The sequence below is a fragment of the Rutilus rutilus genome, assembly GCF_951802725.1.
Source record: "Rutilus rutilus genome assembly, chromosome: 9".
NCBI classification, from domain to species: domain Eukaryota; kingdom Metazoa; phylum Chordata; class Actinopteri; order Cypriniformes; family Leuciscidae; genus Rutilus; species Rutilus rutilus.
In genome coordinates, this window is record NC_140223.1 from 8708257 (window position 1) to 8723713 (window position 15457).

The 15457-nt window shown below is 37.3% G+C and overlaps 1 protein-coding gene across 1 annotated transcript; it reads right to left on the minus strand.

The window, feature by feature from the left end:
* Positions 1-9904: 9904 nt before the first annotated feature.
* On the minus strand, positions 9905-12344 carry kcne4 (potassium voltage-gated channel, Isk-related family, member 4). Its single transcript, XM_084418647.1, has 2 exons — positions 12211-12344; positions 9905-11364 (listed from the first exon to the last, which is right to left on the minus strand). Exon 2 carries the CDS (start codon positions 11336-11338, stop codon positions 10862-10864), a length of 477 nt encoding a protein of 158 aa, XP_084274773.1. The 5' UTR covers positions 11339-11364; positions 12211-12344; the 3' UTR covers positions 9905-10861.
* Positions 12345-15457: the final 3113 nt, after the last annotated feature.

Here is a 15457-nt window from a genome sequence, read left to right on the forward strand (position 1 = left end):
TTAAGTAATTTGTAGACTGATATCTTTCCAAACATCTCAACACACCAACTTTAACTCAACCAATCTGATGATGTTGTGGAGAAGGTACACACTTCAACTTTAATATATCATTTATTTCTCCTACTTAGCAATGTTATTAACTGGAGAGGAACTGGAGACTTTTTATTAAGATTTGTCAGATGTTTCTTCTGAGAAATAGACCCTAGGAATCTCACGTGTCTTCTTTAGAGTTTCAGAAGAGTTCTCAAGAATACTATTAAAAATTGGACATCTCAAATGAAAACATTTTTCATTTAATTCTACTAAGACCCAATGATCATCAGAACTATACCAACATTAATTTTATGTCATACAACAGGAATGTTGAGTGCTTGAATCTGATTGGTTGACGAACGTTCTAAGGTGTGTGATTATTTTCAGGGAAACGCACGGATAAAGTAGATCCAGGCAGTTCTTGACTGATTTACAGTTTTATATCACTTCACCAGATCATTCCAGTTATTTCAAAGGTCCTTACAGCCGACAACAGCAAAAGAGCCAAAACCCACCACAACACTGACCGAACCAATAAATATAGTAAACAATAGAATTAAAATGACAAATTACTTCCATGTTTTTTAGCGCTGTTCTTGAAGCAGATAAACTTACAGTTTCACTATTAGTAGAGATGCTGCTGCCGAACACACTTAATCTCTCTCTCTCTCTCTCTCTCTCTCTCTCGGGCTTCCGGTTTCCGTTGGTGTGAGTGAGTGGATGATTGAGTCAGTGGATGTGAACGGAGAGCTAGCTTTTATGCTATTTTTGGGATACTGCTATGGTGATCTTTTTTCATTTCTTTTCTTCACATGCATGATAAAGGTAAGACATCATTTATTTTCTTTGAATTGGGCGGAAAATAGTTGTAAGAACAATTGTATGAAATTTTCACGGGTATGGCGTCTCTGTTACACCGCTGCTGTCCATTGGACACGGGGTTCGGTTTGTTACTGATCCCGGTGTTACGATGGAAGAGGCTCTGCTTGCAGTTGGTGAACAGGTAGGTTTTGATAATATATCATGCGTCTCGAATGAACAAAGCTGGTACATTGATTTGATTGAAAGCGTGGTATTTATCAATGATTTGTTTGTTCAAGTTTCGCCGTTATCAGTGTAAGTAAGTAAGTACATTTTATTTATAAAGCACATTTCAACATAGCAGAGCTATCCAAAGTGCTGGACATAGTAATGAAAAAATAAAATAAAATAAATAAAAGCACAGTAACGTAAAACCAAACAAAACAAACAGTGAAACAAGGATATTAAATATCAAAACGCCAGAGAGTAGAGGTATGTTTTCAATTTTGATTTAAAAATGTTAATGGAAGGTGCAAGACGGATGTCCAGAGGCAATGGATTCCATAGACGGGGGGCGGCAACTGAGAAAGCTCAATCTCCTTTAGTTTTTAAACGGGAGCGGGGAATATATAATAGAGCCTTGTCTGCAGATCTTAATCTGGAAGGTGACAGAGGAGTAAGAAGATCTTTAAGGTATGATGGAGCTTGATCATTAAGAGCTTTAAAAACAAACAACAAGATTTTAAACTGAATTCTAAAATGAATCGGGAGCCAATGAAGGGACGCTAAAATTGGGGTGACATGATCATATTTCTTTGTCCCGGTCAACAGCCTTGCAGCTGCATTTTGTACTAACCGGAGGCGACCAAGAGATGTCTGAGGAAGACCCAGATACAAAGAGGTACAGTAATCTAGGCGTGAGGTAATAAAAGCATGCGTAACCTTCTCCAAGTCTTGCGTTGACTCATTAATTTGGAGAAAGTTAAGAGCTAACCATTTCTTAATGTTGAACAAAGGTTGAATTGAATCGCCAGCTTTTAACGGCAGGTACAGCTGTGAATCGTCTGCATAAAAATGAAACGAAACATTGTGCTTCCTAATAATATCCCCCAATGGACGCATATACAAGTTAAAAATAAGGGGACCCAAAATAGAGCCCTGAGGAACTCCACTAATTATAGGTGCAGAAGATGAAGAAAATGTACCTATCTCCACTGAAAAAGACCGGTCTTTAAGATATGATCTAAACCACTGTAAGGCCGTACCCTTGATACCAAAATAATGCGGCCTACAGTGCTGTCTACAAGAGTAGTTGTCTCAGGTGTACCTCCTTTTATTCCGAATGAGTTGATTGAACAAGAATTGCATAGATTTGGAAAATTTGCAAGTGGTTTCAAAGATGCGCGTTTAAAACATGTGATCTCACTTCGCAGGCAAGTGTTCATGTTCCTAGGTTCTCCAACACAGTCTTTGGATGTATCTCTTAAGATAAAGCATGGAGGAGGATATTATACTGTGTATGCCAATTCAGGGGGCATTAAATGTTTTGAATGTGGTGATGTGGGTCACAAGCGTCCTGCTTGCGAACAAGCTGAACGCGCAGAGAATCACATTGAACAAATGCATGAAGCTGATAGACAAGTTGTTTCAGCTTCTAGTAGTACGTCTACTACTCAGGGAGAACGAATGCATAGTGTAGTTAATGAGAATATTGAGACAAATTGAGATGGTAAGGGAGATGATGGATCTTCAGAGCAATCAACTTCTGTTGAGAACGCTGTGCTACTTTCAAAGGATGTAGAAATTACAGGGGAACAAATCAGTGAAATTGAAGCCACGGGTGAAAGTGTGCCTATTGAACAGAATGCTCTTGTTGCATCTAAGGAGAAGGAAGTGATTACTTTGTTGAATGTTGGAAACCAGGTGGAAAGTAACGCTAAAGAGATGGAACCGGATGAGTCAGATGGTGAAGGATTTGATGGGTCAAATAGAATGAAAGATTTGTATTCTTTGGAGGAAATCAATCATTTCCTTGATGAAACGTTTGGACGGTCAGTTAAGGTTGATGATTACTTTGCTGACGCAGAAAAAATATTTACGTCGGTGGCAATATTAAAAAAAGATGTTTTAATTTGTTGGATGAATGGCAGCGGTATCGTTTGAGATAACATGTCACGGTACTTAAAATGTTTTCCAAGTCAAACAAAACTAGAAAAGGAAAAAAAGCTTGAGCAAAAAGTAAGTGATGTCAGCCTTTTTTTTTCTGTCTGTCCCTCTCTTTCTTTTTTTCTATGGGGAGTTTAAGAGTGGGCTCTTTAAATATGAATGGTGGGACGGATAGACAGAAGAGAGAAATGGTTAAGGAGGTAGAAAAAATAAACAGACTACGTTTAATCTTTTTACAAGAAACCCATAGCACAATAAAAAGCTGAAGCTGATTGGGGTTTATCTTGGGGTGGTCACATTTGTTTAAATCATGGGAGTAATGTGAGTGGAGGGGTAGCAATATTATTTTCTAGTAATTCAAAAATGTATGTTTTAAGTTCCTGTGATCTAGTTAAAGGCCGAGGTCAAATGGTTAAAGCTAACATAGAGGGTTCAATCTATTGTTTTATTCATATTTATGCCCCTAATATTGGGGCTGAAAGAATAGATTTTTTCAATAATATAATGAAAGAGTAATAACTCTTGAGTTAAATGATTTTGACTATCTTATTCTAGGTGGGGATTGGAATTGTACTGTTGATTTTAACAATGACAGGCTTAGTGAGGAGCCACATTTACAATCTAGTAGGAATTTTATTGGTTCAGTTTGATCTAATGGATGCATGGATAATTACATTTCCAAATGAAAGGCAAACATGGGTCAAAATCTTAGATGGAAGAGTGAGTGCAGCAAGACTAGATACATTTTATTTGTCACAAGGACTTAGATCAAAGTTCATTGATAGTGTAATTAGACCAGTTGGATTTTCTGATCATCTAAATCATCGTGACTATTTTTTTGAAGCAAGACGTTAATAGATCTCAATGTCATTTTAATAATAAATTTCTCCAAGATGAAACATTTTGTGGGAATTTAAAATTCTATGGCAAAAAATGTTCTTTTGAGTCTTTAAATAAGTGATGGGAAGTTGGCTCAAATCAGATTTTTTTTGTCAACAATATACTTCTTTTTTCTTATGTTACAACAGCCATAAAGGAGGTTGAGGAGGCCATGACGCACTGAAAACAAAAAGAGTGGAGCCGAGTTCCTTGCTGCAAGAAAAAGTAAAAGGGGCCCTCGTGAGGTCAAGATACATTCAATTAAAAGACATGGATGCCTCAAGTACTTTTTTCTTCAACTTGGAAAAAAACTAGTGTGAAAGATCAGCGCATGACATGTCTGAGATGTCCAGATGGCCATGTAACAACAGATGGAGGGGAATGAGAAGATGCGCCACGTTTTTTTTATACAGAGTTGAATGGCGAAGAACAATGTGATGAGGAATGTGTACAAGAACTCTTAGGCAGAAGGTCTGCCTAAGCTTAGAGGAATTGAACAAACTGAGCTGGATAAAGGAATAAGCTTGGAGGAACTCACTATAGCTGTTAATCAGCTGACCTCAGGACTGCAATAGATGGACTCAGACTTTTTAAAACATTTCTGGGGGACTATAGGACCTGATGTACATGAGGTCCTGATGAGCTCTTCTGAACAAAGCTTACTTCCAACCTCCTCTAGAAGAGCTGTTCTAACATTAGTTCCTAAAAAAAGGAGATTTATCTCATCTTAAGAACTGGAGACCTGTTGCGCTTTTATGTACTGAACATAAAGTGCTTTCTTGAGCTCTGTCTAATAGGCTGAAGCCTTATATTGGCTTACTTGTGCATATGGATCTATTGTATCCCAGATTGGGACCATAATTGACAATTTATTTTTAATGAGAATTAGATGTGTGCAAAGTGAATGATCAGAATGTCAGACTTTTATCCCTGGATCAAGAGAAAGCATTTGACAGAATTGATCATAGGTTTTTGTTTTCTGTTTTAAAAGCTTTTGGTTTTGGAGAGAGATTTATAGCCTGGATAAGTCTCCTTGATAACGGAGCTTCATGTATGGTTAAAGTGGGGAGGGGACTTAGTCGACCAATACTAGTCGAAAGAGGATTTAAGGCAAGGTTGTCCCATTTCAGGACAGCTTTATTCACTAGCTATTGAACCCCTTTTATGAAATTCTTAACTTGAATGGTTACCAAACTGTAATTTTGACTCCCCTTTAGTTGTATCAGCATATATATGCTGATGACATTAATATATTCATCAAAAATGATGATGATATATGTACAACTGGCTTTGAAGTCAATTGGGATAAAAGTGAAGCTTTACAAGTGGGAAAGTGGGAAGAGGAGAAGCGGCCTTGTTTACCTGGAGGTTTGAAATGGGGAAAACATTTATTAAAAGTTTTTGGGTATTTTCTTTGGCACACAACAATATCAAGATAAGAACTGGGAGGGAATAATGGAGAAGGTGTGTGCAAAAATGTGGTTGCTGCACCAGATGTCATACAGAGGATGTGTTTTAGTAATAAATAATTTGGTTTCTTCCATGCTTTGGCATAAATTCAAGCTTTTAAATCCACCAAAAGCACTGATTCAAAGTTCCCAGAGGAAAATTTCTTTTTCTTTTTCATTGTTCTTATTTGGACCAAAATATTCGGTAAAGAAAAAACAAAAACATATTTTGATGAATTATGCATTATGATGTTAGACTAGAGTCTAGACCATAATCGATGAGGTTCATTCATTCAGATTTTAGTACACCCAAGAGGTTGACATCACAAAATAGACTAATACTTGAATGAACCTCATCGATAATGGTCTAGTCTAACATAACGGCCTACTTACGCTGAACAGTTTCTCTGGCAACAAGATGCCCGCGACTCAGGCTGAGGAACTGCAGCGGGCCGAGGGTTTGACGCTTGCTGGACAGTCTGGTTTGTGCCGTTCTCCTCTCGTTAAATGCTGCGGCAGCTTCCCGTAAAAGCTGACTTACAGATTTCGCCATGACTCGTCTCGATTACAATATGATCACATTTCAATAACTTCGTATCACACATTCACACTCACTCAATCACCCTCGTTCACACGGGGCGTCGACGACGTCGCTTTACGGAAGGCGTGTCTGTATAGCGCCGTTACTTGAATACGCCCCACTCACTCATTAACATAGAATTTGCATACAGGTTGTCTTTGAAAATAAATACGAAAACTAAAACTGTGAAATAAGAGGAAATAAAATGACACCTAAACTTTAAATTTGAATTGTGTCACTATTATTGCGTGAGCGTTAATACAACTTTTTCACTTTTGCCTTTTCATTTTAATATTGGCAGTCTTCCCCGAGATTGTAGTGAAAATGAAACGTGAAATCACCAATTGCATTTTAGTTTTCAATTTGACAGGGATGATGATGCACTGTCACCGCGAAAATGAAATCATTTAATTTCATTCTCAATTTTGCCACATATGTAATGTAATGGTTAATCTGGTTTTAGTTTTCATTTTTATCATTTAATTGATTTATTTAATTTCCATATAATAGGGGCACTTAAAATTATTAGAAAATAATTCACAACTGAGGTGTAAGGGCCACTCCGCTTCGCATTGTCTTTCTATTAATTGTTCAACGGCCTGTCATCAGTTATACCTTACTTGACTCACTGTATATCAAGCATCTATTTGATCTCTCATTAGGGAATTTTAGGGAAAAAACATCTGAAGTTGATGCTCGACTGAAGCATAACTGGTAACTCCATTAAATCTCACAAGCTATGAAACATCTATGAAAGAGACATTATAATTTTTTTTCTCTGGGTAAGAGGTTTCTTATCAGTGAACATTATCGTCTGTTTAAGGTTCCTGAGTTGCTCTTTGTGTCTTTGGAAATTTTAAAAAGTGTTTAGGTTCTTCAAAGCAACAATACAGACGTTTTTCTGAAGAACTAGAATAAAAAGTGCTTTATGGAACTTCAATGGCATGTTTCCCTTTGTAGGTTTACTTGGAACTGTGTATTAATCTTTAACAGCAGAGGGTTTGAGTCTGTTCCTCAATTATTTTTTCAGTATTTTGGGCCAGTTTGATCTTCGTCATTGCAACATTTCATGCAATGTTTATGTGCTTGCTTGAACTTTTCAGGAGCACACACACATCAACACGTCCCCTCACATGGATGTGCTGACACCATCCGGATATCCGGATAAATTAAGCCCTTTCTCTTGTACCTGTTGCCATAGAAACTCTCATTAAGAGCCGGGAGACACGAAACGTTTGCGTGTGTTCAGACTCCTCAGAGGATGGTTTGGGTCAGCGTGTGCATCTTATCAATATGCTCAATCTTATTGGCACTCTTGATCTTTCTAATTACATCTGACTATTCAGATCGACAAGTTGGTTTGCCATTTAAAACATGGCAAGCCACATACATTTCCATTAAATGGAAAGTCTTAAAGGTCAGAGAAGAAAGAGACAGAGGGAGTTTTTTTGTATTAGGGATTTACTTTGTAAATGTTTGCATCAAATGTCAGTGTGACTAAATCAGTGAGCAAAGAGAGAGAAATTACTTTTATTTTACGGTTTATTTTGAGCACAAGTGCACTGCCAAAGTCTGTGAAACAGCCCAGTTTTAATCTGTTCATCTTTGTAAATAAAATTGTTAAATGATAAAAGCTTTTACTTTCTGCATGAGCCATTCCTTGTTCACCCAAAAATGAAAATGCTGTCATAATTTACTCGCCCTCATGTCTTTCCAATCCCGTAAGACTGTCGTTCATCTTCGGAACACAAATGAAGATCTTTTTGATGAAATCTGAGAGTTTTCTGTTCCTCCATTGACAGCTTCACAACTGACACTTTAATGCTTCAAAAAGTTCATAAAGAGATCGTAAGACTAATCCATATGAATTGAGCGGTTTTGTCAAATATTTCTGAAGAGACTCGATCGCTTTATATGATAAACAGATATAAACATTCATCAACTCACACATCAGTTGTGGTAAACGGAAGCTCAAGCTTGTTTGCTTGACGTGTGAGAACCAATGAGGTTCATTCTCATGTTACGCATCACGTTTGATCTTCTGCAAGAACCAATGAGGTTCATTCTTGTGATACGCATCACTTTGAGCTTCTGCAAGAACCAATAAGGTTCATTCTCGTGTTACGCATCACTTTGAGCTTCAGCAAGAACCAATGAGGTTCATTCTCCTGTTACGCATCACTTTGAGCTTCAGAAAGAACCAATGAGGTTCATTCTCGTGTTACGCATCACTTTGAGCTTCAGAAAGAACCAATGAGGTTCATTCTCCTGTTACGCATCACGTTTGAGCTTCAGAAAGAACCAATGAGGTTCATTCTCCTGTTACGCATCACTTTGAGCTTCAGCGAGAACCAATGAGAGTCATTCTCGTGTTACACAGCAATTTTAAGTTTTGGGTGAACAATCCCTTTAAGCTCCAAAAATGTAACATCATTATTGTGATATGGGCAACAGGTCAGCACACAAAACTTTTTCAATTTGATAGAAATCACAAAAAAAAATCTTTCAGTAAATTATTTACAATAACTCTAAATAAAATAATAATAATAATAATAAATTAAAAAAGGCTCCAAAAGTTTTTTTATTTTTTTTTACATTGGTTTCACTGATAAATCCTCAATAACTGATTAACGTTGTCAAATGCCATTTGCATCATGACTCAAAAGGATGTTTGAGTGCAATTTGAGAGCTATATGAGAGCAACATCTACAGTAACTAGCTTAAATTTCAATTTGTTCCACAAAGCTATCATATAAGTTCATGTTAAGCTATCATATGACTATCATTGTTTGCAAAAGAGCCAGAACATTGTCCCTATTCTGCCTAATACTGTTGACAAAAAAATAACAAAATAAAAATAAACACCCAAAAAGAGCTGTTTCCAGGTCAGTTACTGCTGTCCTATTCACAGTTACTGTTGCACAGAAATAATAACACGGATCTTGATTTCTCCATTCATGCCATAGATGTCTCAGAGAAACATAGAGAAGAGGGAGGCTGTGCTTTTCATTTCCTCTACAGGGAGTTTGAGTCACACTAACCTTTCTTCTGTCTTTCACACAGTCCAATCATTTCATCAAAATGAATCTACTTGGGAGTATAAGCTGGACCATAAACAGACGTGACTGCATGTATAAGCTTGCTTGTATTTTCTTTTCAGATAAGAGAGATCAGAATCTGATTTTCACGACATGGTTTATAATTCATGATCTTTGATAGAGCAAAAAATGATTCAGTAAATTATTCACATGCTGTGTTTTGTTCGGAAGTCTTTTATGTAACTGCAAGACTAAACGAAACAGCTGGTTTTCAATTTTTTACTCGTCACTTTGAAGGCCAACAGGTTGACCAAATCTGAATATTTTTCTCTAAAAACTTTCCTAATACTGCGTCCAACTCACATCAGATGAACCGAGGACATTTTTATTGGAAAAGATCCACTCAGACGGAAAACATGCGAGAAGTTTCCACTGCTCTCCCTGGGGCGGAAGACGGGTCGCTGACACTTGTGCATGTGATGTCATTTCATTAGGACAACAAAGACTGATTATTATGATGAAGGATTCGGGTTATTATAATCATGCAGATGATCTATGTAAAAGCACACAATCATGAATGTAGCAAAACCCCCTTTGTCCCAGAGTGAACATCAGCCCGTTCTCAAGGGGATTAATAGGATGAAAAATGTTTCAGGAGTGGACGTTTGAAAGATCTCTATCTTTTTAATGACGCCAAGAGGCCTCACACAATCTATTCTCATCGGGCTTCAGAACGTCTATACGGACAGGGTTTCAGTTCCTGTTGAAAATATATATGAAACAAATCTATTTAATGTTTCAATGACATTTCAAACTGTGGTAATTATGTGATTTACTAGGATTTACATTTCTGAATGCTTATGTAAAAATGAGTCTGAGAAGAATTCCTTGCAGTCTTTGACTCCCCCAAGTGGCGATAATCGGTAAGTGCAAACATAAATAGGCACAAAACCTTCACATTAGGAACATTTTATTTAGTTTACACAAAGTAACACATAAAAAATAAGAAAAATTTTAAATAGACATCCATGCATGTAGAACAATATATACAGATCATTTTACATACTAATTTTAACATTTTAAATCATTTTACACATCCGTGTGGATGACGATAATATAGGCCTTTAGTAAGTAAAATGAATTTAAAAAGTTATTTTTTTTTCAAGTGATTCCAGGTTTATCGCAATGTTTGCAGTGGTTACATCGCGTTTAAGGCCTGAAACATACTTTACACAAATACGTGAAGAGGCTTCTAGTAACACAAGCTCAATTTCCTGTGTCATTGTATGTATTGCAAGATCAAATCAAAACAAATCCAATTCATATCGCAAGTACGCGTCGTTGCCACAAGGGGCGCTACAGGACATTAGCTTGATCAGTCTCTTTCTGCAGTTCATTTCCTTTTTCAGGCCGACTAATGCTTCTGAAGATAATTTTGCTGAGCCACTCTGCTAAAGTCAATTGTGTCGATATTTTGTGTCGAAGCTAGCAATGCAACAAAGACTAGGAAAGTTCAGAAGCGCTGCCACAGCAACGCAATAGTGCACAACTTAACTATGTACAAACTTTAGTTGGCTTTCGTAGGCCTACTTGTGTAAAAGTATGTTTCTGGCGTAAGAGTTCGTACTTGCTGCCAAGGCACTTTAGAGAACTTTTTGCCGCGAACACTTAACGGCAACCAGTTCCTGCCACCTTACTACAGTTATTTACTACTGTAAAACCAGAATAAAGTAACACAGGATTTTCTTAAAACAGTACAGGAAACTTTCAAAAAAAAGTTCTTTAATTTATTTTTGTATTACAATGGTGGCTAGAACCAATTTCAAACAGTTTCATTTGTAGTAACGTAAACTGTGGTAGCCTAATTATTATTAGCGGGAACTTTGGTTGCCATAACAGTGTTTTTGGCGGGAACCTCAGAGGGTTTCCCCGGGGTTGTGGTCCGATCCTACGCCCGTTTTCTGTGTATCCTCGGGTCCACCGCTGTCCGACTCCTCCTCGATGGCGAAGTGCACATCTGCTACGGAGCTGAGGGAGCTCACACTGCTCTGCTCCACCGAGCACAACGCGCACGCCAGAGGCGAGCGGCCGGTGTTCAGCATGAACGGCACCGGCGTGGCGCGCAGCGCGGGAAGACTGAAACTGTTCTTCTTCTGGCTCGCGCCCCACTCGCGTTGCTCCTCCTCGTGCAGAAGCCGCGTGAACGCGTTCGAGCGACGCTTCTCGCGCCGCTTGGTGCGCAGGTAACCGAGCATGATCCCAATGAGGAAGACTCCGTAGAAGGACACGACGATGATGATGTACAGGTACGCGTTGCTGTCGCTTCCACCGGGCAACGCGCTTCTGTTGCTCTGCTGCGATGAAAGCGCGGAGGCGTTGTGCGCCAACTCCATTACGACAGTCACAGGAACTGAGTTACCTGTAGAAAGCACATTAGAGAAAGTTCAAATGACATATTACTAAGAATATGCTATTCGGGTCGGCTCCTAAGTTAATATGATCTTTGCAATGGAAGTGAATCAATCAAAACTAACTTCAGCTGGATAATGACTTAATTCTAGAGCTGATGTAAAGCCAAAACAATCTGTTACTTTAATTTCCTATTATCACTGTAAAGCTGCTCTGAAACAATCTATATTGTTAAAAGCACTGTAAGGTGACTTGACTATTAGAATAAACATCTGTAAGAAAAAAGTGATTATATTAGAGTTCAATTCTCACTATTAACTATGACTTTTGCCTCAATAAACCCCTAATGGCTACTTTTTAATAGTTAGTAAGGTAGTTGTTAAGTTTAGGTATTTGATTTAGATATGTAGAATATGGTCATGCAGAATAAGCAATTAATATGTGCTTTATAAATACTAATAAACAGTCAATATCCTTGTAATATGCATGCCAATAAGCAACGAGTTCATAGTGAGAATTGGACCCTAAACGTGTTACCGATAGTTGGCTATTATTATGACTAAAATTGGATCACAAAGAAATGGGGAATTTACAAAATCAGATTTCTTCCAGGAAACCTAAAACTAAAAAGAATATTCAAAACCACTTAAAAAAAAAAAAAAAAAAAACTATACAGACTAGGGCAAAATCAGCTCTAGCCTACATCAAAGTTCACAATGACAAAAGTTTTTGTGGCTATCCTCGCATATTTAGACATGACTTAAACATGTTTATATTTGAAAGTAGCCTACACATCGCAGCTTTTTAATGTAAAGTATTATAAAGTAGTCAAAAGGACAGTGCTGTAGTTACTCACCGGGATGTTTCACCCTGCAGCACGTCAGCCCGTTTCACGCGTTTCCTCGAGTCTCTCTGGATTGTAACGGGTTTGTCAGCAGAGTCCCGTTTAAATAGCGGATCCCATGCCTGGACACGAGCCAGCGGGATCTGTGTCAGAGGTTCAGCGAGTCGAGATCCTCACGTTCTTCCTCGCTTGAGCTCACACACACATTCTGATGACGTTTAATGAAGTCCAAGTGCGCAGCGCTGCCAAATGTGCTCGTTTATCATAACATATCCAGACAGGCTTGCTTTAGGAAAGCCTCTGCTTCTGCAGAACAGCAAGCTTTTGGAAAAAAACAGAGGAATGGGTTGCACGAATTACACTGTACAAATGAATACGCTATATTATTATTATTACCTTTATTTAACCAGAAAGAAAACTCATTGAGATTAAAAATCTCTTTTCCAAGAGCGTCCTGGCCAAGACAGGCAGCAGCACAATTAACAAGGTTGCAGACATAAAAACATATCATCAACATATAACAATTTATGCTGGAAATAAATAGTGAGTTACAAGGTCATAAAATATAAAAGTTTCATATATATTTATTACAAGTGATAAACAACTGCAAGGATCGTCTGAATAGTCAGTCATAACATCTACAGCCAGTTTGTGTAGCCTCTTTGTCATTTAAAAGTAATTTAAAATTAACCAATGAAACCGGCTCCTTAAGATTAAGGATATTTTGCAGCTGATTCCAAGCGCAGGGGGCCACATACTTAAACGCCCCTTTTCCCAATTCGGTCCGGACTTGAGGGACAGATAAAAATAATAAGTCCTCAGAACGAAGACAATATCTATTAATATCAATAGACAATATCAATATCTATATAAGATACTTTTATTGCCAACATTGAAGACACCTGATGTTAACAAGCAGAATCACTGAAGGAGAAAACCGTCATTTAAGTCATCATTATGGTGATCAGTGTTTGTTTCTCAATTCACTCACTTCTTTTATTCACTCTGTCAAGTGGACTATATCAGTGAACTAATGTAGGGAATAGTGAATGAGGGTATAGGGTGTGATTGTGAAAACAGCCGTTAAGTGTCAATTTTGAGCGCTGTTAATTTACAGTATATTCCTGGTCTCTATTTTTAGTTTTCTACGGTATATTACTGTTTTAATGGAAAATGGTATGATATTGTCAGTATTTCGCCTTTTTTACAGCAAGGGTTAACAGTGTGTTTAACAGATCACTCTAAATTGTAATGTGGACTTGTTCACTTTCTGTAAACTGCTTTGAAATGATGTGTATTGTGAAAAGCGCTATACAATAATAAATAAATGTGAATTGAAATTGGATATTTTACACTAGTTGAACTGTTTGTACACAATTTTGTTCTTTTTTGGGCATTTGAATACTGGTTTTCAACTTACTGTCAAACAACACAATCCTTTGTCTTGTAAAGGATTCACAAAATAGAGTATATTCCTGAAATTATGTAAATGATGTTTGACGAAAGCACAGTGTTAAAAGCCACAGTTTTTGTATATGTGAGGTCTGTGTGTTCTAGACTGAATGCAAATGAATCTTCCTCGGAGGCCGCAGTGATCAGTTTACTGTTCAGAGGTTTCTCTTTAGACTACAGTTACTAACAGAAATAATTGGACTTTGGGAGCACTATTAAGAGATGAATGAACTTGAAAAAATAACATTTTCATAACAGGAAATTCATAACATTTATGAAACGCATATTCATGTTTTCAATGTTGGCAATAAAAAATAAAGAATTCTTAATTCATCTTTGACTCATTTTAAATGGTTAACTTTTAAGGAATTAATTAGATTAATTATTACTCAATTCTAATTTGTTACATTTAATTAATACTATTGCTTGTAATCTGTTGCCACAATTTTATTTAGTAGATATAGCGTATTCATTTTTACAGTGTATGCAGAAACACGCTGGCTCACGCAAAAAGGAAAATCCTTCATCATTGAACAATGAACAAATATATTTTTTACTAAGATTAACAGATTAATGCATGCTTTAAAAAATATTTTTCTCATTGTTAGTCCATGTTAGCTAATGCATTAATCACCACAATGATACATTTAAACGCTTTTTACTTAAAAAATTATTCATGCCTTAAAATAGCTTGAATGTAACTCTACACCCTTGCCTCATTTAGTAAACATGGTTCTATGAATATGCAAATGAGCCCCGCCTCCACTCACTCACTCCAGCTCAAGAGATCCACTCGTTGACGATCACACGTTGATCTGATTGGTTACAAGGTAGTTTGTGACGTCAGAAACACCAGCGTTTTAAAGCGTGTTTTTGAGACTGCCTTTGGTTTACCGCAGTTTTAAGGAGAAAATACTCAGCAATGGTGTTGACATATGAATTTGCACATGGTTTGTCTTAAAGCATATTAAAAACACCACATACACATATAAACAACATTAAAAACTTGATTTTCACCACAGGGGGGACTAATAACAGATTAATACATGCTTTAAAAATATATTGCTTGTTAGTTCATGTTAGCTAATGCATTAACTAATGAGAGCTTATTGTAAAGGGTTACTTTAACAAGCATTACTATAAAAATTCAGGGTAACATTAATCAAATGCACACTGGGACTAATGCCAAGCATGCATTTGAAGTTTAAGCTGTACCGTACAACCCCACTGACGTAGTTTTCAAGGGTGTCCTGGTCTGGTTTACGTCAACAGTGAAAGAATCAGTGCCAACCTCATCTGTCTGGCAGTGATGCATCATGGGCAAGCGTAGCGTGGCATGGCTGCAGAAAACTGGAGCCAGAATATGCAAACCAAAGCCTGACCACACCTGTCAATTAGGATCGAGTAACAGAACTGACGCAAAGTGCATGTAGAATCTGATCAAATCAGCAGTTCTAGGGCAGTTCCCTGTCTGAGACCACATTACAGACACAACAGCATTATAACACTCAGTTCTTTCAGCTACATGGACATTTTGCAATCACAAGTCGCTATAGGGAGTTTTGTACTCTGCAGATCTGTAATGAACACGAGTGTGTTGTCATTTATGGAAGTATTTCTATAAAAGGGTATAGCAGACTTTCAGACATGGTCAAGATCAGACACTTCAACTTGATTAAGTATAACTTGACTATTTACACAATGGAGTTAAAGTTAGTCATTGCTCTGACGGATTTAGGTATTTAAAAAAAAACTAACTCTTTTAACCTGAAGTTTGTATTGAATGTTTTTAGAGTAACACAAACCA